At 37.0% G+C, this 24,534-nt stretch overlaps 1 protein-coding gene across 50 annotated transcripts in view; it reads right to left on the reverse strand.

The window, feature by feature from the left end:
- ANK2 (ankyrin 2) overlaps nucleotides 1-24,534 on the reverse strand; it is a 603,826-nt gene that overhangs the window by 107,240 nt on the left and 472,052 nt on the right. For 49 of the 50 annotated variants that reach the window (XM_064481197.1, XM_031467121.2, XM_064480111.1 and 46 more), the window contains 5 exons: nucleotides 18,538-18,636; nucleotides 12,901-13,098; nucleotides 10,608-10,706; nucleotides 10,345-10,443; nucleotides 5,037-5,135 (listed from right to left, as the gene is read on the reverse strand). In XM_064481197.1, the coding sequence (XP_064337267.1) occupies nucleotides 5,037-5,135; nucleotides 10,345-10,443; nucleotides 10,608-10,706; nucleotides 12,901-13,098; nucleotides 18,538-18,636 (594 nt within the window). The remainder of the gene's footprint in view (nucleotides 1-5,036; nucleotides 5,136-10,344; nucleotides 10,444-10,607; nucleotides 10,707-12,900; nucleotides 13,099-18,537; nucleotides 18,637-24,534) is intronic. The other variant, XM_064480387.1, reaches the window with a different exon arrangement.

Below are 24,534 nucleotides of genomic sequence, written 5' to 3' on the forward strand. Positions count from 1 at the left end.
GACTTCTGCCCAGCTGAATTTGATTGAGGTTGGTATTGCAACTGACACACTCTAAGATGTGTTTTCAACTCTAATTTGAAAAGATACATGCATCCCAATGTTCACAGCAGCACTATTTACAATAGCCAAGACATGGAAGTAACCTAAGTGCCCATAGACAGATGACTAGATAAAGAAGTTCTGGTATATATACAAGGGAATACTAATCAGCCATAAAAAAGAATTAAACAATGCCGTTTGCAGCAACATTGATGGATCTAGAAATTAACACTAAGTGTTAATTACTAAGTTACTAAGTGTTAAGTAAGCCACACAGTGAAAGGCAAATATCATGTCCCTTATATGTGGAATCTAAAAAATGATTCAAATGAACTTATTTACAAAACAGAAACAGACTCACAGACATAGAAAACAAATTTATGGTTACCAAAAGGGAAAGAGGGGAGAAGGGATAAATTAGGAGTTTGGGGTTAGCAGATACTGTATAGCACAGGGAACTACATTCAGTATCTTGTAATAACCTACAATGAAAAAGAATATGGAAAAGAAAATATGTATGTATAACTGAATCACTATGCTGTACACCAGAAACTAACACAACATTGTAAATCAACTATACTTCAATAAAAAATAAATAAAAAAAATAAAATGTGTTTTCAGTGAGCAAGAGGGAGAGTTGGGGCATTGGTGACCCTTTAACCCATAGCTGAGAAGTGGTAATCCTTGACTGGTGATGGCCAAGTAACTGGTTAAATTATCAACTAGTGTCTCTTGGTTCTTAGACCACAGAGCATTAAGGTACTTATTTTGAAAAACAAAAGTTAAAAAATAAGCTGTCTTGCCCATTTTCTTCAACTTTTGGTTCAGTCCTATTTGAAAGTGTAAAAGGGAAGAACATACACATTTGGTAAGTCTTTCCACCTGTAATCAGAGATTATGAGATCTTTGAAGATTTCGGTACTTGTTTCCCTGTTGAATTGGAAAAGTTGAATTTGCAGCCCCAAGCTAAACCTAATTCAATCCAAGGCAAAGAACTGGGAAAGCACAGAAGATAATATTCATGGGAAGAGCTAAAGAAAATGTGTGCAGCTCGAACCCCTACGTCTCTTCCAAATATAAGGGGCAATAATTCCCTCATCATGCAGCATCACTGACTGGGACACATCCTTGTCCAGGGAGAGATGTGCACTGTCCTACCACCACTACTAGTTTTCAAAATTAGGGAGACTTGCTGAGCCTCAACTCCTCTTACCAAAAGACAGAAATAGCAACGGCTGGAACAAGATTCAAATGCTTGATAAGATTTCTGCTATTAGTTACTAGCTAACAGGATTCCCAGGAACCAGATCTACTGGCAGCTAATGAAAGTTTTAGGTGAGTTAAGTTTTAAGTAAGTTTAAGCCTGGGGGCCTTGTGATTGCTCCATCCCTAAAGCAAATGCCAGAGCCCCGTATTGTGCCAACAGAACATGGGTACCTAAAGCAAGAGAGCTCCCAGAAGGGCAGGCCCCAGTGGCCCTCTCGGTTATGTCCATGGAGGACCTGGATGCGAAAGGCCCTTCCTGAGAGCAGGGCCTGGAGGACAAGCGCGCTGGCCGACCCGCGGACTCAGGCCACGCCAGCCCCTGCTCTCCAGTCTGTCCAGCAAATATATCCTATGCCCTTGACTGGCGAATAGAGAATGTCACCTGCACTTTTAAAAAAAGAGACATTACTGTGATGATATGACTTTTCTTTCATTATACATTGGTAGTGGGCAAAAATATGACTCAGCCCCATGATTATATAACCAGGAGGTATTATTCCTAAGCCCGATAGAGAAGAATACAGACTCCTCAGAGATCTTGACCTTGGAGATCAGTGTAGTAACTGGGTATAATTTTTACTATCTCCCCTTTGGGAGAGAGGGAATTGTAGAGCAATAGTATTAGGTTAAGAGAGGGAGTTTTCAAAAAGGCACGCAGGTAGGTATGTATGCTGGAAACCACGAGGTCAAACAGAGCAGACAGGTGTTTCTTTTTCTGCCCAATACTCCCGTCACCCTTTTTCTGGGAACAAGGGGAAGGGGAAGTGGACATCCCACACTCTATGTGGCTCTAGAGAAGCTGCCAATCATCTCACCACCACCCCCGCCCCCGCCATGAATGGGCAACACAATGGCTATGAAGCCTGGGCCTGAGAGTATATTTTGGCCATAGTGGTCAGCTCAGGTAGGGAAGGTGACCAGCTAGCATCCAGTTCCAATACTCGGTTTGGATGGGAGGGAGAAGAGCTCTCTTTATATCTGCAATGGGCGATACTGACATCAGCAGAGAAGAGCTAGAAGATACAGAACTAGAGGAGGAACTCTCTTTCTCAGCCTTTCAAACTCTGTGACCTCAGACAGGCCAGCAAAATCCATAATGTTAGGACCCTGAGCCACCCTACAATATAGGGCTGTTCTCTGTGTTAAATAAGATGATTTGTGCTAAAATGCTTAGTAAATTATAAACCACCGTAGAAATGTTAACTTCAAGGAATTCCAGGGAAACATTAAAGGGCTAAATGACAATGAAAACTCATGGTAAAAGTATAACTTAAAATAGAACATGTAGGGGGGAGGGTATAGCTCAGTGGTAAAGTACATGCTTAGCACGAACGAGGTCCCAGGTTCAATCCCCAGTACCTCCATTAAATAAACAAACCTAATTACCTCCTCCTACTAAAGTAAAAAAAAAAAAAAAAAAAAAAAAAGTGAAAAGTAAAAACCTTAATTCCTTGATGCTCAAAGCATAATCCCAGAATCAGAAGCACTGGCATCTCCTGTGAGTTTGTTAGAAATGCCCCACCCTAGACCTACTGAGTTATAATCTGCATTTCAAGAGGATCCCCAGGTGATTTTTATGCATAATAAACCTTTGGGTCGCACCACTCTATAAAGCTATGTAGCATTTCCTGTCCACACAGAAGGATGCTATAGGGAAGGGATTTCAGTTGCATCCTATAGGTGGTAGAGCTCTAAAAACAAACAAAAAAGGATGACCCAAAATTTGATATTTAAATAAGGAGGAATAAAATTTTAAGATGTTTATTTATATACGTAGACCATGAGACTAAATTTGTTGCAAAAGAGAAATAAAACAGTAGAATTGATGGAATTTCTATGTAGAAAAAATAAATACATAAATGTTATAACTTTTCAAGGGAAAGAGTCGGTAGCCAGCAGTTTTTGAGATTTCAGATGGTATCTAAAAGGTGTAAGGCGATAACAATAAGTTAAATTGATAACATTAAAAAATGGCAGAGATGCATGAAAATGAGTACATTTCCATTAAAAATAGAGTAATTTGATACAGAAAAAGTTAAGCTGTTTCCATTTATATTAAGAGAGATAAATGAGAAATCCTTTTATTATTAAGTATGCATTACAAAATATTTCTCAGGAACATTACACAAGTAAAGTTGAAAGGAAATGAGAGTAGGCAGAGCACAGAGGGTTTTTAGGGCAGTGAAACTACTCTGTATGATGATGGGATAAGGATGCACACATGTCATTACACATTTGTCCAAACACATAGAAGGTACAACATCCAGAGTGAGCCCTAACGTAAGCCACGGGCTTGAGGGATGGCGATGTATCGATGCAGCAGGTTAGTCAGTCCTAACTGTGGACCACTCTGGTTGGGGTGGGGGGTGCTGATAACGGGGGAGGCCCTGGGGTTGGAGGCATACAGGAAATCTCTGTACTTTTCTCTCCATTTTGCTGTGAAATTAAGACAGCTTTTTTTAAAAAAATAGTCTTTAAGGGGGGAAAAACAGGGAAACCAGAAAAATGCCAAGACAGGGAGGAATACAGTTTGAATAACAAAAGCACTTAGCATATAAGAGCCTAAAATACGAATGATGATTACCAAAGAACATAAATTATACTACTTGTACAATGGATAGAAAGGCAGATAAAATCTAAAAACAAGAATAACATCAAGGCTGCCTGTGCATCACTGGATTCTGTATGGAGGTCTGTGAGAAAAATGCCACAAAACTCCTAGTCAGAGACTGTTATGAAAGTCTGGAAAGGAGTTTCAAGGTATCTAAGTCCAGCCTTCTGTTTTAATGATAAAGACCTGGAAGCGAAATGACTTGCCAAAAATGACAATTTGTATGACTCCAGCCAGATGCTTTTATTTCAATATAATACTATTTCTAAAATGGACCCACAACAGTTAGATTCAAGCTGAAGTGAGTTCCAGCTTAGGTGTATCAAATATTGAAGAAGGAGAGAAAGTATTGAAATATTCCATGAGAATCCCAAAGATTCTAGTACAAAAGAACAGCACAGAAAAGGAAGTAGAAGATACAGATAAAATATCTAAAGTAAACAAAGAAGGTGAAAAAAGCAACTGGCAAATTCTTTAAAAGAAGAAAAAAATGAACTTGTGGGAGAATTAGAAACAGGATAATCCAATCACGCAATCTCTAGGGTCAACATTCTTATGTTTTGGAATGGTGGAAGGGCAGAATGTCTAAATATGGAAATCAGAATAAGAAAAAAAGTAGAATTCATCATAAAAAAGGAGGAAAGTCAAACAAATGAAGGAAAAACATTAAAACTTTGAATATGATTTGTTTTTATGTAACTAGCAAGGAACGTCTATGGAAATTTGATTGGCTTTGGTGGTAAGAAATGAATTAATATGTATGGTATCTATAAAATAGAGGTAAAATGTTAAAATTCAGGCAAATGAATATATACATGGAAGTGCTTTCATAAGTAAAAAAAAAAATTAAAATGTTAGTCAATTCCAAATTTCTTAGATGCAAAATTCTACATTTTTTCAAATGTTAATGTTTCTGTGATTAAAGTGCATTTTCCATTGTGTATATTTACTGCACCATTTATTTTTTGCCTAAAAAATTGTTACTGAATCAGTGCTTTCACATGTCCTTGGCATTTCACAGTCCTTGGCATTTCCACATAAAGAGAGGAAGAACAGCACCATCCCCGGAAGATGGAACTCATGCACACAAGAGAAGAGAACCCCGCACACCAGCACCTACCCTGGCTCTGGCATCGACAAGGGCACCATTTCTCAGGAGGCATCGGACCACTTCCACCTGCCCTGCCCGGGCTGCCATGTGCAGTGCAGTCTCCCCACGCTGCCGGGAAACAAACATTGTTGAATCATAAGTGAACCCACTGCTTTGGATGGCATAGAATAAAAATGTGTCTTTTTGTGAAAGACACCAATATAGCCAAAGGTTTTAGCAATCTATGAAAAATCATAATTATTTATAATTGGTTAGCCTGGAAAAAACAGTTTTGTATCTTCTCCATCTTCAGAAGGATAAAAAAAATGTTTATTTGTTTTATTTTTTCACACTCCATGACAAACCAGAGAACTTACCAAAACATTCAGGATACCCTGAGGTTTAATTTCACAATCAGTATGGCATAACCTAAATTACTTTTGGTAATATAAAGCTACCTTTCATCCTTCAAACCTAAAATCTTGACTATGTGATTACAACTTGATCTCGTTTTCATGAGAAACTCTAGGTACTGAAGAGCAAGTCAACACAGTGCAAAAAAAAAAAAAATCACATCATTTGTACCACACATAAGCCATTCTTTTTCAGAATTCAAAATTTGCTCTGGAAACAAACTATTACTTTACATTGGATTTGTCTTTGTGTTATGAGACTAGATAAAGGCTGTCCATATGAGAAATCCGATTTGCCCCGGAGGTCCCCTACTTATTACTGATGAGCATATTTAATTACAGACAGTTATTTGAGAGATGAGTGAAGCAAGTTAACAGTGCCATCTGTTGAGATGGGCAGCAATGAGCATCAGGTCCTTCCTCAAGTGTGTTTGTGCTGCATCAAGGAAGACACTCTTATCAGGGAAAGGTAGCTTAATCTGCAGCATGAAGGATGATGGTTAGACGTAAGAGAACTTTCTCCCTGGGAAGCCTGTTAATAACTGCCTCTAAGAGAGAGAATTTTTTTTTAATCAACACATTTTAAAACTACATATAATTCTGCAGAAGTCAGGGGTTCATTTTTTCAAACAATTTTACAGTTACCAAAGAATAAGACACTGGAATAAAAGTTAGTTTAGTCACCACTATGCTAGAAAGTAAGTTTGATTTCAACCAGGAAAAGCAAACTACTCCAAATAAACTCAGTTGATCTCAGTGTTGGGTGTGGTAATTGGATAACATGTGACAAATTTCAAGTGAGTAATTCCTTCTGATTCCTTGCACAATAAACCCTTAAACCTAAAAGATTTAAGACAAACTTCAGTTTGGTGCCTGGCTCACAGTTCACTTTTTGCTAGTATTCAAAGATCCATTTCTTATGAAATTATGAGAAATTCATTCCCAATGATCTGACATGGAAAGCACTAAGCTGGACATCTATTCTCCTTTTCTCCTTTTCGTTGATGATTCAGTTATTCTCTAGTGGCCTTATTTTCTGACGATGTCTTTTGACTTTTGTAAAGTAAACGTATTTGGAGTATGTTACTACATAAAATAACATCGGAACAGCAGTATCTGTTTTCAGACTTTGGATGGATGGCAAAATTTTTCCTCTTCAGACAACCATGATCTCTAACTTTTCTGTATCACTTAAAACCTGTCTCTAAATAGATGAAGCCCAATCTTCTATTAAAAAACAAAAACAAAAACTCTCAAATTTTTATTCCATTTCTAAGCCATAACAGTACAGCAATTTTACTAATTTTGGTAGAAATGAAGACAAAAATGTTTCCTTATAAGACGTTAAAGTCAGAGGTCTCAGGAGTACCTACTCAATGACGAATTTATATGTTTACTTTACAAGCCAAGCTTTATTAATAAGAGGTTTCAAAATGTAAAATAATTTCCAATACCAGTCTTAATATTTCCCATACTCTTAACTTACACTTAAGTTATTTTTATGGTGTTTACACATTTGAAATTTATGAGTTGGATATAAAACCTAAAGTACTAAACGTAATATTCAAAGAAAAGTTATACATATATACATGCAAATGGTCTCTCCATTTTAAAACAACAGTCTTGTTCAATTCTTATTTAATGACTTTTGTGTAATTGACTTTTATTGTAAATCGCCCTCACCCTTTTAAAGTTATATTACCCACATTTATACATAAGTATAAATAAGAAAATGAAAGAGGGTGTGTATTATTTTAATCAATTACTTTCATTTCTTGGTTATTGGGCACCTCATCTTATTCAATACCCGTGTTTTCCTTATCTGAAGCTAATTAACTTTAAGGATTAGGGGAAATTCTTAAACATAACATGTAGTGTGAACTGAGCCATGAATCCACTGATTTGCTGTAAGAAGAGAAAAATGTGGTAGTCCCCCACACTGCACTCTGAACAGCCCCAAAAGTGCTTGGTTAGCTACTCCCATGGTTGTCAGTGAATACTTTGGATTATGGATGTATTACAACTGGCAGTTCAGCTTTCTAGGTTTTAAAGTGCATTTGTGAGCTTTCTGGAAAGGGCACTTTGTGGTAATAATAACTGCACATGACTGAGGTACTGGTACGCTTCATACCTGGAGTGAGTTTTGAGACAAAAACAAGACTGGCAAGAGAATGGGTATGCTCACGTCCAAAGCAGGTACTAAATTTCATGCCACTCTTCCCAGTTGTTAAAACCAACTCTGCCCACAGCTACAGTGACTTCCACTTTGGCTGCATCAGTTGGAAAGCATCAAAGCACAACAGATAGCATTGCATTCAAAAATGCAACATGGTTTCAGGCAACACGCAAAGGCTCCAAGGGTTGGGGACTTCGGGATCAGGAAATGACCAACTCTGACACAGCAAGCAGGCAGTCAGCATTCACACGGCTCCTTAATCAACCTGCAAAGAGTTTTGGATCCAATAGCTGTATCCTCACATTCTGAGAATACACCAATCACAGGCATCCCGCTGCTAAAGAAAGTTAAATTCCTCTAAATTTAGGGTTGCCAGATTTAACAAATAAAAATACAGGATGGCCAGTTAAATTTGAATTGCAGAGAAACAAAGAATAATTATTTTACTATAAGTGTGTCTCAACTATTGCATGGGACATACTTATACTAAAAACAATTATTCATTGTTTATCTTAAATTCAGATTTAACTGGGAATCTTGCATTTTATCTGGCAACTCTATACGGTATCTGCTCCCTGAAGGACACATCATACAAAAATTAAAATGAACAAACAAAAACTAAGTAGGAAACACATTGAGGAGAGGTGCCTCTCAAGTAATTGTTTTGAGGGGGATGAAGTGAAGGAGTATGTAATGGACAAATGAGAAGATAAACAAAATGAAAAACTTTAAAATGACCAACAGGTGGAAGTTAAGGTTTAACACAGAAATTGCCAAATCTGGGAGTATTTAAGAACGTAAAGGATGTCAGCATTTTGATTGTTATTATTAATGTTTTGTTTATTTTTATTTGAAGATCTATATGTAACCTATATAGCTTTTTTTGTGAAGAAGAACATATCAATATGGAACAAATCCATCATCATCAGATAATCTGGAATTAGTCAGTTAAGAAGCAAAGTAAGAGTGCCACAGAATCACACAAACATTTTATGTGCACTTTCTTTGATGATTTTGCAAAAATCTCCCCTCTGAAAGATTAACACAGGGGATTTCAATTGAGCATTGCATAGAATAGACTCGTCTATGTGATTATTATAACATGATAACACAATTAAACATAGTACCACCATTGCTTCTATGATTCTGTAGGCACTGGAATGCAAAGAAGCAAAATACAGTACAGTGGGAAAGTATTCAGAGAACTTCCTTCAAAAGGTACTGGTTTAGGGGGAAGGTATAGCTCAGTGGTAGAGTGCTTGCCTAGCATGTACAAGGTCCTGGGTTCAATCCCCAGTACCTTCATTAAAATAAGTAAATAAATAAACCTAATTACCCCTGAAAATTTTTTTTTAAAAGTGTAGATCTCAATTTAAAAAAAGGGAACATCTCTGAACAGAAAAAGGATGCCACTGATTTCTTTTGAAGTTTGAAGAAGTGACTACAAGTTAAACTCAAACTGGAATGTTGTGAAATTCCTCTTATCCTTAATAGAGTAGTTAAAATTAGCACATAATATTATTACTTTAGGATCAATAAGCTGCAATTTGGGGAACACACATAGACTACACTTCAATTCTTTAATGGTGTTATACTCTGACTGTAAGTACTATGAAGAGAGAGTATTAAATCATATTTAAAATCAAATAATTTCACATGGATTTTTTTCCACGGATCAGAAAAGTCAGCACAGAAACTGTAAGATACAAGGAATGACAGAGTGAGAGGGAATACGAATCAAAAATGAAACTGAACATTCCGTTTCACAACTCAAATGGAATGGGATACCAAAAATTAGCAATACTAAATCAACTGCATTTGGAAATATGATTCATTTTAATGAGCACTAACATTTATTTAGGGAGAGTTATTTCTGCTAAATAATTTTAAAAAATCTCAATCTTCCAGTGGGTCCTGGTGAGCTTCAAATACATGATTGCATCTTGTGCAGAGCAAATTCTCTTGCTCAGGAGAAAATCTGTGTTCAATTATCAAGATTTAAATGGGCACCCTCCAAGAAAATGAGAGAAATACAAAGAAACAAGAAGGAAAAAATCCTAATTTAGATTAAGTAGAAGAATTCTGGAATATCTAATATTTATTGGCAGTACAAAACTTGTCTGGAGACCAACATGGATTTCAGGATACATGAAAAAGTTGCAAGGCATAACCTTGTGGCAAACAAAATCAAATCAAAAAGAAAAATCAAAGTAAAGTTAAAGTGTGGCAAATCCACGTAATTGAAGGAGAATTTGATATTAAGTTAAAAAAAAATCTCCTAATTTTGATATATCTCTGGTTAATCATTTGATATCACTGACTTAATATTTTAACTAAAATTACCTGGAATACAATTCACTCAAGCAAGTAGAGTAAGCCCTGAAGATTTTATTCCAATCAATCATTTATTCAAGTTCAAGTACATTTGTAAAATGTATTTTTTTTAATAAGTGGATTTAAGATGCATGCAGATGTTCAATTCATCTGTACCTTCAGGAAGCTGGAACAGTCTTACTCCACAACTTCCATTTTATTTTTTTAAAACATTTCTTACCCCAGGGAGGGTCTTTTCAGCGATGTCCTAGCAACTGTTTCAATAATATGTTATCATGGGGGCTCTTCTCAAAGCTTGGCTGCTGAGCTTTGGTCAGACACACACACACACACACACACACACACCCCTACACACACCCGCACGCTTCCTCTCGCTCTTCCTCCCTGTGGTTATTCTGACCCAAGCCATACTCACAATGTTAGTGACATCTGGAGAGGCTCCGTTCTGCAGCAGAAGGAGGACAATGTTCAAGTGGCCCATGAAGGCAGCCACATGTATTGGTGTGAGGCCAGACTGCGAAACAAAGCAACAGCGGTTTTACTCCCCTGCACCAGTGGGGCTCTGGGGCTTCTTCAGATAAACAACACTTGAGTGAAGAGGACAGAAGATGGGCGGAAGGAAAGGGGAGAAGGAGCAAGAGCAGGAATGTTTCATGACAAGCTGAAACATTTTTCTACCTCTGTTATAGCTTGGATTGAAGCCCCATATTTCACCAGCAGTTCCATGACTTTGATGCGGTTTTTCTTGCAGGCAATGTGCAGTGGAGTAAAACCATTCTGTGCAAAAGACAATCAAGTTAGTCAAAAACATGCAGAAACGATTCTCACACAACTCCATGCTGGCACATTGCAGGCAATAATGTTACATCATCACATAAGGTCACCGTTTCTTCAAACGTGGTCGGTGTTGGGTTTAGAAAGTGGTGGTGTCCTCCTGGAGGCTCTGAACTTGGCTTATATGTGGTGGGCAGGTGTGTCATTGTTTGTGTGGTTACAGAGAAAACAAAAGGGAAGAAAAGTCCATGGGCCTACCCTTCCAAGAGAGAAAAGTGAGGCAATTATACTTTAGAAGTTCTAAAATGTTTTCAAGTAGACTGATGGGTCAGATTATAAAAGTTTGAAGATGCATCACAGATAAGCAAGTGGATTTCTGATGATGGGCTATTTCTTAGAGCAGGAAATCATTACCTGTTTTACTTCAAAAATCTAAAGACATGACTGCCTCTATAATGAATGTTTCAGCTTAGCTAACGTTTTCCTTAGGGAAGAGGTGTTGTAAATTAATAGAAATCATTATTTATGTTGATAATTTTTTACACCCAGAAGTTATATTGTTTATATTAAAACATTTTTAGAAGGAGTTGTTGGATATTGCTGGAAATCATTATTTATGTTGATAATATTTTATAGCCAAAAGTTATATTTCTTATATTAAAATGTATTTATGACATACGCCAATCAGATACATTTTATTTTAAAAAGAAATGATTATTAAGTTCCTGAACAATTTTCAAGAAAAGTATGGAGGACTTCTGGAGTAACTGGAAGAAGATATCTCTTAGAAGCAAAGGAACGTGGAGAGTCTTTAAGGTACTTCCTAACTTTCTGTACTCAGCTAGCGTGCAGGAATTGGGGGAAATTACATAAAAATTTGTTAACTAACCCCATGCTTAATCCTTATGTGTTATATTTAAGCATTATATTTTTATTTGAATAATGATGTCTCTATATAGAATAGTTATGCCTATTCTGCTAATTAACAATTTTGCATGTCTCAACAGGGACCGTTTATCAGTCAGTAGTTTTCTACACTAGCAGTTCTCAGGAAAGTACACAATTTTATTTAACCTAATGACATCACTGTTCACAATATTTGTTAAGTAATCTCCCATTTATGAGCTAGGTAATAAGCCAGGTGTAAATAACCACATGTACATGCTGCCCTTAAAAGATCTGCAATGATTAGACTATGACATTTCACAAGCTTACTGATCACTATCCAATTGAAAGTGAGTCCTTTCCTCCTTGTAAGAAAATAAATATCCTCACATAATGGCACATAACCCTCAAAGTATAGTTGCTTCCCAGTCAATACTGAATAAATTGATTCCAATGGAAAATTTCTAATAATAATAATATTTAATATTTGCTAATTCTAATGACATTCTCTTAAATGACTGTCCGATGACTAATTTTCACTGACATAAACCATGTAGACATAGAAGAAAGGACTGCTTTTAGTTTGAGAATTAGGAAACAAGAGGCATCCATTAGTACAGGCCTAATTCTTCCAGTGATTATGGTTAGAACGTAAGTGAAGCGAGGCAGACTCATTTGTTATTAGACCTTGGGAGAAGCAGAGCTGCTCTATGGACAGCCTCTTGCAGATTCTCTTGAGCAATTCCTGAAATAGTCTATATAAAACCCTTCCTGAAGCAAAAAGACACTAAGCATTACTCTTCTATTAGCCTATGGTTGAGTAATCAGGTCAATAAGGAAAATCTCCAAGTGAATCTTTCACAGGCTTATATTTTACGTATCTTACGTAGTCAAATCTATTCACCACTTTAAAACCTTTTTTTCCCAAAAAAGATTAATGAAGTTCCACTTTTTTACAATTTTACTGTGACTCTATATACAAGTGTCTAGAACTTATTTTTTAATTGCCTATTTTTCACCTTCTACTTTCCATGTGAAAATGAGTACCACTCCAGAGGTTTCATAGCTATCTACAACTTGCTGGTTATGGAAATATCACCTTGGTGTTCTCTTAAATCTACCCCTGCTCACCGACATTTAATAGCAAACTGTGAAGGCATGAAGTAGGCAGGCAGCTTGTGGGAGGTGACAAACTTAGACTTAACTACATATCTGTAACCATGCATTGCTGGTGTCTGCAACCATTGGTCAATCAATGTGGGTTTGCTTGTGTTGATCTATATTCAGTGAACGTGGACTGGGCCAGGTTTACCAGGGCTCTGGCGTTCGGATTGGCTCTCTTGTCCAGAAGAAGTTTGGTTACACGGTAGTGGCCACAGTGTGCGGCAACGTGGAGGGCCGTCAGGTAGTCCAGGGTGACATCATCAACAGGTGCCTTGTGCTGCAGCAGGTGCTTCACACATTCCATGTGGTCCCCCTGTGCAGCCATGTGAAGTGGAGACAGCCCATTCTGTGCAACAAAACAAAACCAAACCAAGTCCACATTTTAGTCATTACTTTCAGGATTCTGAAACACAACAGCCAATTCTTGATCGCTGGCACAGTTGGCAGCAGAGAAAAATAACTACCATTAGGTATCTAAATATGCAGTAGATTATGTTTGGCAGAGAAGGAAGTAAGAGAATGTTTAATTTCATAACTATGCTATTCTTGGGCAAAAATAAATTATGTCTTTCATGAATGAACACATCATGTGTGCAACAACTCCCTGGCTCTCACAATTATTAGGGAGATATTAGATGTACAAAAACAAGTAGTAGCTGATGCTTAAATGATCTGTATCTAATCCCATATATAGACATCTATATTCAATTAATCTCTCTGCATGAATTTCTTTACTTCTAAATGGAGAGGGAGGTGGGTGCTGGAGAAGCAAGTGGGTGGGTCAGGGAAAAAAGATTTTGGTCATCCCTTAGATTCATGCTGCTTTGAAATTCTGTAACTTCTTTTTTTCTGTCATGAGACATGAATTGCACTTGGAGAAAGCACTCATGAAAGAGCTAGAAAAGTGTGAGGCAAATGGGGACCATGTGTCAGTGACCTCCCAACTTTAAAATTTTGAGGATAATCTAAATTAACATCGATACTACCAAAAACAGCTTTAGCCTTCATCCTCAGAAGGTCAACAGCAGGAACACAAGACAGCAGGGTAACTCACTGCTAATTATTAGTCTAGGTAAAACTCTCACTTTTTAAAGATAAATAAATAATCTTATAGGGGAAAAGTACATAAAATTAGTAAAGAAACTTAATTAGAAAATGTTAAAGAGAGAGGATTATTGTCTTTTCTTCATAATCAATGCAAATACAGTGACAAGAAAATAACTGTTGACCAAGTATTTAGTCTGGCAGCCACTACATTTAAAGAAGCAGAAATTGTCTAAGAAGCCAGAATAGGTCCAAGGCCCAATATTTTCAACAAGGAAGGTATTTCAACAGTATAGGAAGGACAGCTAAAAACAAATACATCAAAATCTTAATTGTGCTGGTTTGTGGATAGTAGTAGTATACATAATTTTTAAATTATTAATATTAGTATTTTATTTTTGAAATACTCTTTATAATTATTAATTTTATATTGGTAAATTCATAAAGTGAATTTAGAAAACAGAGTCGATGAGAAGCTAGTTATGCATTATGGGGAAGATAGTACAAAGGGCAAAGTACAGGAGAAATTCAGGCCTTGGCAATGTTTGGACTGGTGTGTCACATGCTTCTCTGTCAGTCGGTTTATCAATCTTTAATGCTGTTTAATCCATTTAAAGATTATGTGAAAAATAAAAGCCTTCACCATTTAATCTTTTATTCATTTTTACAAATACTTACTGAGCACCTGCTGAAGCCCTGTTCGAGTACGAAGGCTACAGCAGGGACTACGACAGACAGGGAGCCCCTGTCTTCATGGAGGTTACGTCTAATGTGGTAGACACGCAGGTCAAAAAGAATAAGAATTAAAATATACAGTACGTTAGAAGGCCATCAGTGCTCAGAAGAAAACTAAAGCACAGGATGGCCAAGGGAGTTTGTGTATATGAGTGCAATTTTGGATAGAGTGGTCAGAAATGGCCTCACTGAGAAGGTGAGCTTTGATGAAAGACATGATGAAAATAAGAAACCTGGTCTATTGATCTGAAGGAAGAGCTTCTGAGGTAGAGGAAAAGGTGCAAACAGGTCCACACCTGGGCACAGTCGATTCACAGTAGGAGAATGTGGCTTAAGGCAAGTAAATGAGGAGGATTTACAAGGAGATGGATTCTGAGATGTAGGAGACCCTGCCAGTCAGCGCAGGGCCTTTGACTGTTACTCAGAGTGAGATGGGCCCTGTTGGAAAGGTTAGGACAGCAGGATTACTTGAGTTGTTGTGTTAAGAGTAGACTGATGGGGTTAAGGGAGAAGAAGGAAGGCTCATTAGCGGCCTTTTGCAGTCATCCAGTTGGGTTGATGGTGAGCTGGACCACAGTGGTAGTAATGAGACTGCTGAGAAGCTGCCGACTTAGTGATATGTTCTGAAGGAAGAGGTGACAAGGTGTGGTGACAGGATGGAGTGAGAAAGGGAGAAAGAGGAGAGCCAAACACTGCATGATGAGAAACCGCAAGTATGGAATGGCCACTCACTGTAGAGAAGACTACAAAGGGGTTAAGTGCAGGGGTGGGGGAAATATCTGGAGCTGAATTTTGAACTTACTAAATTTGAGATGTCCAATGGACACCCAAGCAGCAATGGTGAGCTGACACCTCAATGTAGAATTCTGGAGATGCACATTTGTGAGTCATCAGCATATAGGTAGTATCTAGAGGTGAAACTGGATATTTCTTAGTGAGTGAGCACAGACAGAGAAAAGACACAAACACTGACCTCTGAAGGTTCTAACACTCAGAGAGCTGAGAGTGAGGAGGAGGAGCTAGGAAAGGAGACTGAGAAGTGACAGCTAGAAACACAGAAGGAAAGCCAGGAGACTGATGTCCCAGAGGGCAAATAAGGAAAGTGTCTTGAGAAGGGAGGAGTAAGCAGTTGTGCCAGATGATAGCAAGAGGGAAGAACAGACTAGGGGCTCTGATTCATGTCACTGTAGAGATACAGAGGTGGGAGCCTGTAGAAATTCTCTTCCAATTGCTTCAAACTTCTCAGTGTTGTGGGAAGTGAAGACAAGGAAACGAGTGTATGAAGTTGGAAGAAAAATGAAAAAGTATAGAACGATCAGACGGCAAGGAGTAAGAGTGAGCAGATTTGGGGAATACAGGGTATTGTTAGGCGATTTGACATTAGGGATCATGAATTTAAAGTCAGTCCGGTAGGTGTGATTGTGTGGTTTCTGCAGCTGCCTTCAGCTGCAAAAACAAGAGTTGGATTCAATCAGGGTGAAATGTAGCAAGTGTGTATGAATACATCTAGAAGTGGTATAAATACCAGTGGAATTTATGCTGGGCAGAGCTGAGGGCATAACATGAATGAGGGACAGTTTAACAATGGCTGATGGAGCCAAGAAGGGAAAACGAATTTCTGGAGTTGGGGTTCCAGAGAGAGTGAGATGCAACATGGAAGGAGGTGGTGAGACAGTAGGGAGGTTAAAACCAGTCACTACAGAGGGTTTACAGTCACCAAACTGAGAGGCCAACTAGAAGGATCATCTACTGCTCTTGCCAAGATTATTCAAGTCATCAAGAATTAGAACAGCGGTTGTGGAGAAGAGGCACAGTTTGCCGAGAGTTTGAATTTTCAAAGAATGAGGGAGAGCGACCACTAGATAGATGAATATTTGCTTGAAGAAGGAATAATGGATGATTCAAAATTGGGAGTTTTTATGGAGAAGGAGGGAGATAGTCCGGTATTAGGTGCCTCTTCCCTTCCCAGCCTAGTAGGATCACCTCACGCCAAGCTGGTTAGTTCATTTTCCTCGTGTTCCTTACCCTGCACATAGCTCTACTCTTTGTAATTATCTCCTTGTCTATCTTACCTACTTAAATTTTGAGCTTCTTGAAAATACAGACTGCAGATTATTTATCTTGAGAGTCCCTTAGTGACCAGAACACTGCCTGGCACATTGTAGTGACTCACTATGATAGTTGGAAGCATGAATGAATATAATCATGCAGACCTAGATGCTTTATGCTGGATCCTTATATATGACTGACATTTGATTTTACAAGAAGGCCATTAAAAATTTCCGTCTCGGTAATCCATGGTCTTCATTAGTGATACGACAATTACTGACAAATTCTGTAGATGAGGTTATTTTATAGTTTGTGGAAGAAACTGTAGCATATCTGCCTATCTTCAGTTTGATACAGGCTTTTTATTGGTTATAACATGACTGGTCTGAAATTTTGTTATTTCCATTTAAATTTAAATCTGTTTCCTCAGCAAAACAATTATCTCTGCATTAGCCAGGACAAAACATTGCATTTTAAAGACAGAGCTCTACAACATTCACAGTATAAGTATGAGAATGAAAATAATGCAGATGATTTATTTCTCATCTTCATACATTTCTGATCTGAAGCCACCCTTTCGTGGTCTGTGGAGCCCACCTCTAAAGACTGAGTTCATTCTATGTAAATTTTGAATGTGTGTGCTGGTTTTTGCTCCAAATGATTTCAATTAAACATTCAATTAAAATGTAATATAAGTTGAAAAATATTTGCTGTGTAGGCTGCCTTATTTTTCTCAGCTTACCCTAGTAACAGCATCAGTTGATGCAAACCATGTTCAAGGGGTGGGGAGATGAAACAGAGAGAAAATGTAAGAAATGTCCCTTGTCTAAATGTTTGTTGTATTTAAGGATCCAAGGGTTGTTGCATTTCCCATTTCATAACTCTGTGTCATTATCTTCAATTTCTGTCTCATGATATTTTCTGGTAACCCAAAGAAAACCTCCAACATATCAGCTCATCACTTGGTTTTTATTTATATGGATAAGAGTTCTCCCCATGGCTGGGCATATGGATGAAATGAGACAGGAAGTGTTAGATGTGCTGTGCCAGAGAGAACAATATGTTTGTTCACTGGTCCTTTGTAGATGGCCTCTCCCAACTCGTGCTTTCTAGATCACCTATAGTCCCAATTATAATCAACCAACACCAATGGTGAGTAATTCTTCTTACTAGTTTTGTCCAAGTGATAAAGATTGGAGAGTAAAAAGACTTATCTTGTATTGCTACTTGTGCTGATTTAAAAGATAATTTTAACATAGAAAACAAACTTATGGTTACCAAAGGGGAAGGGGGAGGGATAAATTAAGTGTTTGGGATTTGAATATACTACTATATATATATATATATATATATATATATATATATATATATATATATATATAAAGCTCTAATATATAGCACAGGAAACTATATTCAATATCTTGTAATAACCTATAATGAAAAAGAATAGGAAAAGGAATATATACGTATATATGTGTGTATATGTATAACTGAATCACTATGCTGTACACCAGAAACTAACACAACCTTGTAAATCAGCTATACTTCAATAAAAAAGATAATTTTATACATATTTTATAGCCATCTCAGAGTATCATAGAAGTGTAAACTAATAGAATGCAAGATATATTCTCATTTACATATAATATTCTTATTTACATATAATACAGTAATATTCATATTTCCATCTGCACAGAGAATAGCAGGTAAAAACATAGGAAGAATGTGAAGTTATACATTTAATACTTCTCAATGCATATTTTTTGCATTAATCAATGCATATATTTTAAATTTTTAAACAGTTTAAAAAGTTTGATATATATTACTCATTCCTAGCACACAGACATTGAGCAACTAGAATATGCTTGGCTGATGCTCTGATTCCAGGAAGAAAAGAGACTATCAAAAAGATGTCTTAAAGAGTTTGCTGGACCCTGGCTTACCCATAATGACTCACCTTAGTCCTTGCCAGCAAGGGAGCACCCCGTTCCAGCAGAAGCTCTACCACTTGGTCATGTCCACTTCTTGCAGCACAATGAAGGGGTGTCAACCCATCCTGCCAAGAGAATGAAAGAATGAGACCTGAGTTCACTTTTGATGAAAACTAAGATTGCACCCATTGCCAATCTGAAGAGAGGGTTTCCTAAACTCAGTCATAGCAACTCAGTAGATAGGTAATAGGATTCCTATCAGTGAAATGATAAAGAAGAGTAAGAGAGAAAACAAGACAGAGCTTGACAGAGAGCCAGAGAAAGACAGAGACAGAACAGAAGAAGCAGGGAGAGAGCAAGAGAGATCCTATGTGTGGAGGGTCAGCATAAAAAAGACTGTGGCTCGTTATATGTTTGGCAAGCCCAAGAAGATGGAAAAGCAGAGTACGCTGCATTGTTGAACTTGAAAATCCTACTTGCCTAAAGCCACACCTAGAGATTCTATTGTTACATTATTTTCATTTTGATTGTCCTAACACAACTTCCACCTGAAAATTCTTCTTAATCCAATTTGTCCATCTAGCTTCTCCTTTGAATTGTCACTATTTTCATAAATTCTCCTGAAGTGCTCTCTGAGGCTCATAAAAGAGAAGGGTCCTTTTTTCATTCTTCTAAAGGTTTCCATTCATGTTTTTCATTATCATTTACAAATTACATAATTACTGCTCAAAAATGGAATCTATTATCAATAAATAGCATTAAAACAGCATCAAATAAAATTATGGCACAACTATACATTTCGTTATTTATGAAACTTTCTGACCTTGATACTTCAGGCACAGTTTCTGATTCTCGAGCAATCTCCATATACCCTCTGTCTTTTGGATTTTATTTCTTTTTAGGGTGATATGTCCCCCAAAAAAGCACAGTGGGTGGGACATGTGAGGCAAAATATAAGAATAATGGGCAAGAAATGAAAGAGAAAATAAAATCCCAAGTTCATAAATTAACTGATGATTTCAGGCTTAAGAGAGAAAAAAAGGCTGTCACAGGGAAAGAGGTTGAGAAGGTAGGTAGCAGTAGAGAAAATGAGTGGGGATGAATAGTTAAGAGGACTTTACAAGCTTCTGATTTATCCAGATCTCTAATGGCCCATCTTTTGTGTCTCTGCTTTCAGGATCGTATCTCTGGGTCTTGCTTTCCTCCTAATACATATAATTCATCTGGATTACAATGCTCTTCCTGTTTCCACATTCTGGGATTTGTAAGCTAACTATATTCTATCTGCCCTTTCAGATCCATGCTCTACCCTTCTCTACTCCGTTTTGCATCCAATGGTCTGACCTCCCTAGATTGTATCACTGGGCTACCTTGCCCTCTGCTTAGGGTTGGGGTTGGCCAATGGGGTACACAGCAAGCCGTGGAAGCAACTTCTTTGAGGATCTCCTAAATCTGGCTGGGACTCTTTATCCAAGGTTAAGCTCCCTTCAAAGCAGCCTTCCCATACAATTCTCTCCTTTGAAGGGCTGATGACCTTTTCCACTTCTCATCTTGCAGGTCTAGGGTTGGTAATGAGCCTGGCTGTTACCAGCCCAGGGTTACCGCATTATCCTTTGTGCCTCCCCTTCAATCCATCCACAATGTTATAAGTAGGCCCTTTAAAAATCTCTATTTAAATTATCAAATTTGAGCATGTCATCTGTTTTTGGCTCGAACCTTGATGTTAATTATTCCTTGCTTTGTTAAATCTATTTAGCCAATATTAAGATATTAAATAACCAAAACAGATCGTACAGTTTTGAATACCTGAGAATTAGCATGAAAAAACTGTCTTTTTACCAAAAAAAAGATGTAACTACTGTAGTTGGGATGCTAAGTCATTGTAAAGTTTGTCAGAGAGGAGCTTAAAGGAGAAACTGTGTGGGCAAAGTGATTACAATGATTATGCTTTTGTATCTTGGTATCAGTACCCTGCGGTGGAACTATACAGCATTAGTTGCTATACCAGTTAAATAACAATTAGATAGAGCCTGATTTTTCAAATATATATTTGGTGGGGGATTCAGTGAGATCTAGAGTTGGAAAAATCCAACACAGTGAACGAAGTCATGGTGTGCAATCCGGAATCACGGGGCTCTGGGTGTGAGTTTCAGGTCAGCCTGCCCTGGCTGAATCCCTCTGATGTTCAGCTTCACAATATGTAAAATGAGGATGATTTTTCTCACCTTATTTAACTTACAGCCTTGTTTGAAAGATGAAGGGATGCTGCCTGAAGTCATTTTTAGAAAAGGCAGAGTATTGTTTTTGATGGATTACATGAACTATTCATTGAGTACTCATGGTGAAACCTCCAAAATGCTCTCAGTTCAGTAGAAAAATGTGGAGAACACTTAATAAACCCACAAGAACATCAAGGAATGATAAGGATTATATAGGTGGTTCTAAATCTTACATTTTAGTGATGCCATTTATCTGCCCTTATAAAGGAGGTGCTAATTATATCAAATTCAAGTTGCCCAACATGCTCAGTCTGAGTAGATTTTGGGTATTTTCTACAAAGCACAGCATCTTGTTATTTTTTTTAAACTCTTAGGGGCTATGATCTGTTCATTATCTTTTTTTTTTTATTTATTTACTTAAGTTCTTAAGAGTGTGTCTGAAGGTTACATTTCCCCCCTCCAGGGTCCCCTTCCCTGTGTTCTCTTTTTTTCTTCACTAGAATCAGTTCAGATTACAGTGTGATGTCAATAATTCTTAAAAGGGAAGGTCAATCAACATTAGAGGAACACCATTTATATAGCTGGTAACCCACAGTAGTAGCTTCTCACCACCATTTCTCTCCTTATCTTTTCCTCTCTTCCCTCTCAGTTTAGATTATTCTTCCAGCAATGTATCCTGAAGTCAATGTGTTAATCTAGGCTCTGCTAATTACTAAGCTGTGCATCCTAGGTCAAGTTATATTACTCCTCTGAAGCTCATTTTGCCCACTGAGTCTCATTTCTCAGATGGTGACTTCCATATTTTCTCAACAAGAAAATAATCCACACATCATAAACTGTTAGGAAGGTGAATTAAGATGATATTCATAGAGCACTTAGCAGGCTGCCTAGAACATTTCGTGCTTATGACAATTGGTAGCCACTATTCTTATTACTTTAATTACTACTTCTAATAACAAGTAGCAAGGGTGATCCCTTATTCTGATGCATTGTTTTTTGTTCAGCATCCTTTAATGTTTTTGTATACTTTTACTGTTTGCATTGAAATATGGATTTCAATATTTTAACCATAATCCTTATATGAAGTATTTTCACAATTAAATAATAAATAAGTTTAAAAATAAAAAATAATAATGCCTTTAATAAAGCTTGAATTAAAAATATCATTTTTAACTAGCTATAAAGTTTATTTTTTAACACTAAAATGAAATTTTGCAGATACCAGCAAACCAGGGCTCTGGTGAAAATGTCTCAGGGTTTCACACTAGTCTCTAGTCAATGATGAGAATGCCAATGAGATGCAGAACGTCTCAGTGATGGACACAGTGCTGGTGAAAGTAGGGAAGAAACTGGCTACGCTTTTTTTTAATTACCCCAAAGCCTCTATCTGTCTTGCTTTTCTCCAGATAATGAAAACCTTATAAGTGAGAAAAGAAGATCAAGTGAAAATTCTTGACAGAATATACCAAATTCAGAATGTTTATGGCTAATTTGTTACTAGGGGAAATTGAGACCTCTATGATTAAAAAATGAAAGAATGATATTAATAGTATTTTAATTCCATATACAGAAGCTCTATTGTATTACATAAAGAGATAGTCAAAAACAAGGACAATTTTTTTTATTTTAAAATACATTTTCAAAGAACAAAAGAAAAAGCAAATCATAGTGTTTCCTTTCAGCAATTAAATATGGTTCCAGCATTGGCCTCCTAATTCTAGACTACAGTCCAGGATTTCAGTAGTTATCTCCTACTTGATTTTACTTTTGGTAAGGAGGAGATAGGACTGATAGTTATAGCCAAAATTGAAAGAACTTAACTGTTTATAAAGTCTCACTCCTTTGAAATGAGGAAGTATTTTCATTTATGGGAGAAAGTTCAGTGCCACCTTTCAATATTGTGACTGATTCTGGGGTTTGCTAAAACCTGTTTGCACAAACTAGTGAGAGTCATTTTTTTGCACATGTCTTTCCAATTCTGCATTCAGTGATACCACATTGGTAGCTCTAATTGGCCATGATGAAAGTATGGAAGTATTTACATGATGGGAATCAGCAAAGGCAAAGGTTACAAATCAGAGCTTATATTTTATTTTTTTAAAGAGCTGATTATTAAACTTCCACCAGCACACTGTTAACCTAATCCTTTGGGTACTGTTGATTTGCATCTCTGAGTGCAGGGATCTAGTCTATCTGGTTAACTGCTGTTATCTCTAGGGTTCATAGCACCAAACAGGAACTCAAAAACTATTTGAGTTTTTGAATGAACAGAATGTCCACACAATGTACACAATTAGAAATCTATTTTCACTGTATAAATTCTTGAATGAAATTCAATTTATTTGCTATATTTAAAGGCCACACTGTCCAAATAACCCCTTCAAGAAGAAAAACACAAGGCTTACATTTCATTGTTAACTTGCTCAAGGACAATTTGTTAATGGCAGAACTAGCATAAGGATCCATTTCTCTCCATTTCTTGGTACTCTTTTTATGAAAAAGCAATGCCTATTTGGAGTTAAACCTTTAAATTGAATTTGCAAATGTGTGTAGGGCATGCAAATTAGAGTATCTTTTAAAGAACAAAGCAAATATTGTAATGATCAGTAAGAACAAAACCAGTAGCCTCAATAATGAATGAATACTCCAGGAAAGCATTAATAAGAGCAATGAGCATCCATTAGACAATGGCCAAGATAAAATTTTTTGCATTTACAAAATGTTGTCTTTCCACTGGTGTTCTCAATTATTAGAGAGTCTCAATAGAAACAGAAAGGTAAGTGTAAAGGGACACATTATGTTAGTAATGTACCTAAAGGAAGAGGTACAGAAACTCTTTCCTTCAAACATAAAGAAAAGTAAGCAAAGCACACTGCATTATAAGTAATTTTTCCAAATTCGGCAGACCTATAGCACAGCAAGGGAAAAGGCATGCCAACAAAGCAAAGATATAAACCACATAAAACTCTGATGCAAAGACACTGGACACCACAACAAAGATCTTGACAGACAAAGCAAACCATACCAGAACTCCCACTTGATAATATGACACAGAACCAAATGTCCTAGAGAAATGGGATTAAGAAAGCAACGTTTCCTAAGATCATTAAAAACCAAAATGAATAGTCTAGGACTGGTGTAGTTTCTAGAAACTCAATGATGATAAGGCTTATTAAACAAAATATTTGTTAGCCTCAAGTCTGCCTCAAGAATTAGATTGGATCTTTATTCCTTGGACTATGAGAACACAAAGTCCCAGAATTAAACAAACTGAATATGAAATATCACAAGGGACATATTCTATTTACCATCTTCCATAGACTTCTTCTGCCATGTATTTCAACATTTTATATACTAGGAATGTTTAAAGTTTTGCTCAAGTCTATGATTAATCAAATCTACTCCAGAGAACTAATACAGAAGTACTAGTTTAATTTAATGTTTAAACAAGTAATTGCACATAATTTCAGAAAGATAATAAAAAATTATGAGTAGCTAAGTAATTTACACACCCTGCTTAAAATAAAACCAAAAACACTAAGAGCTGATTCTCACACAATCCTATGAGGTAGGTAGTATTATTAGCCTAAGCTCAGAGAAGGTAAGTACACTGCCCATATCATTCAGCTAGGAAGCAGCAGAAGTAGGATTTGAAATCACATGGTCTGCCTTCAGAGTCTGCACTTTCAACAATGGTATTGTCCTGCCTAACTTACTATTTGTTGGGAGTGCATAAAAACTCAGAATCAAATTCGAAATGAATGAAGGACACTGCCTCTTACTAACCTGACACGAGAAAAAGTA

Source organism: Camelus dromedarius, chromosome 1, assembly GCF_036321535.1.
Source record: "Camelus dromedarius isolate mCamDro1 chromosome 1, mCamDro1.pat, whole genome shotgun sequence".
Taxonomy (NCBI): Eukaryota; Metazoa; Chordata; class Mammalia; order Artiodactyla; family Camelidae; genus Camelus; species Camelus dromedarius.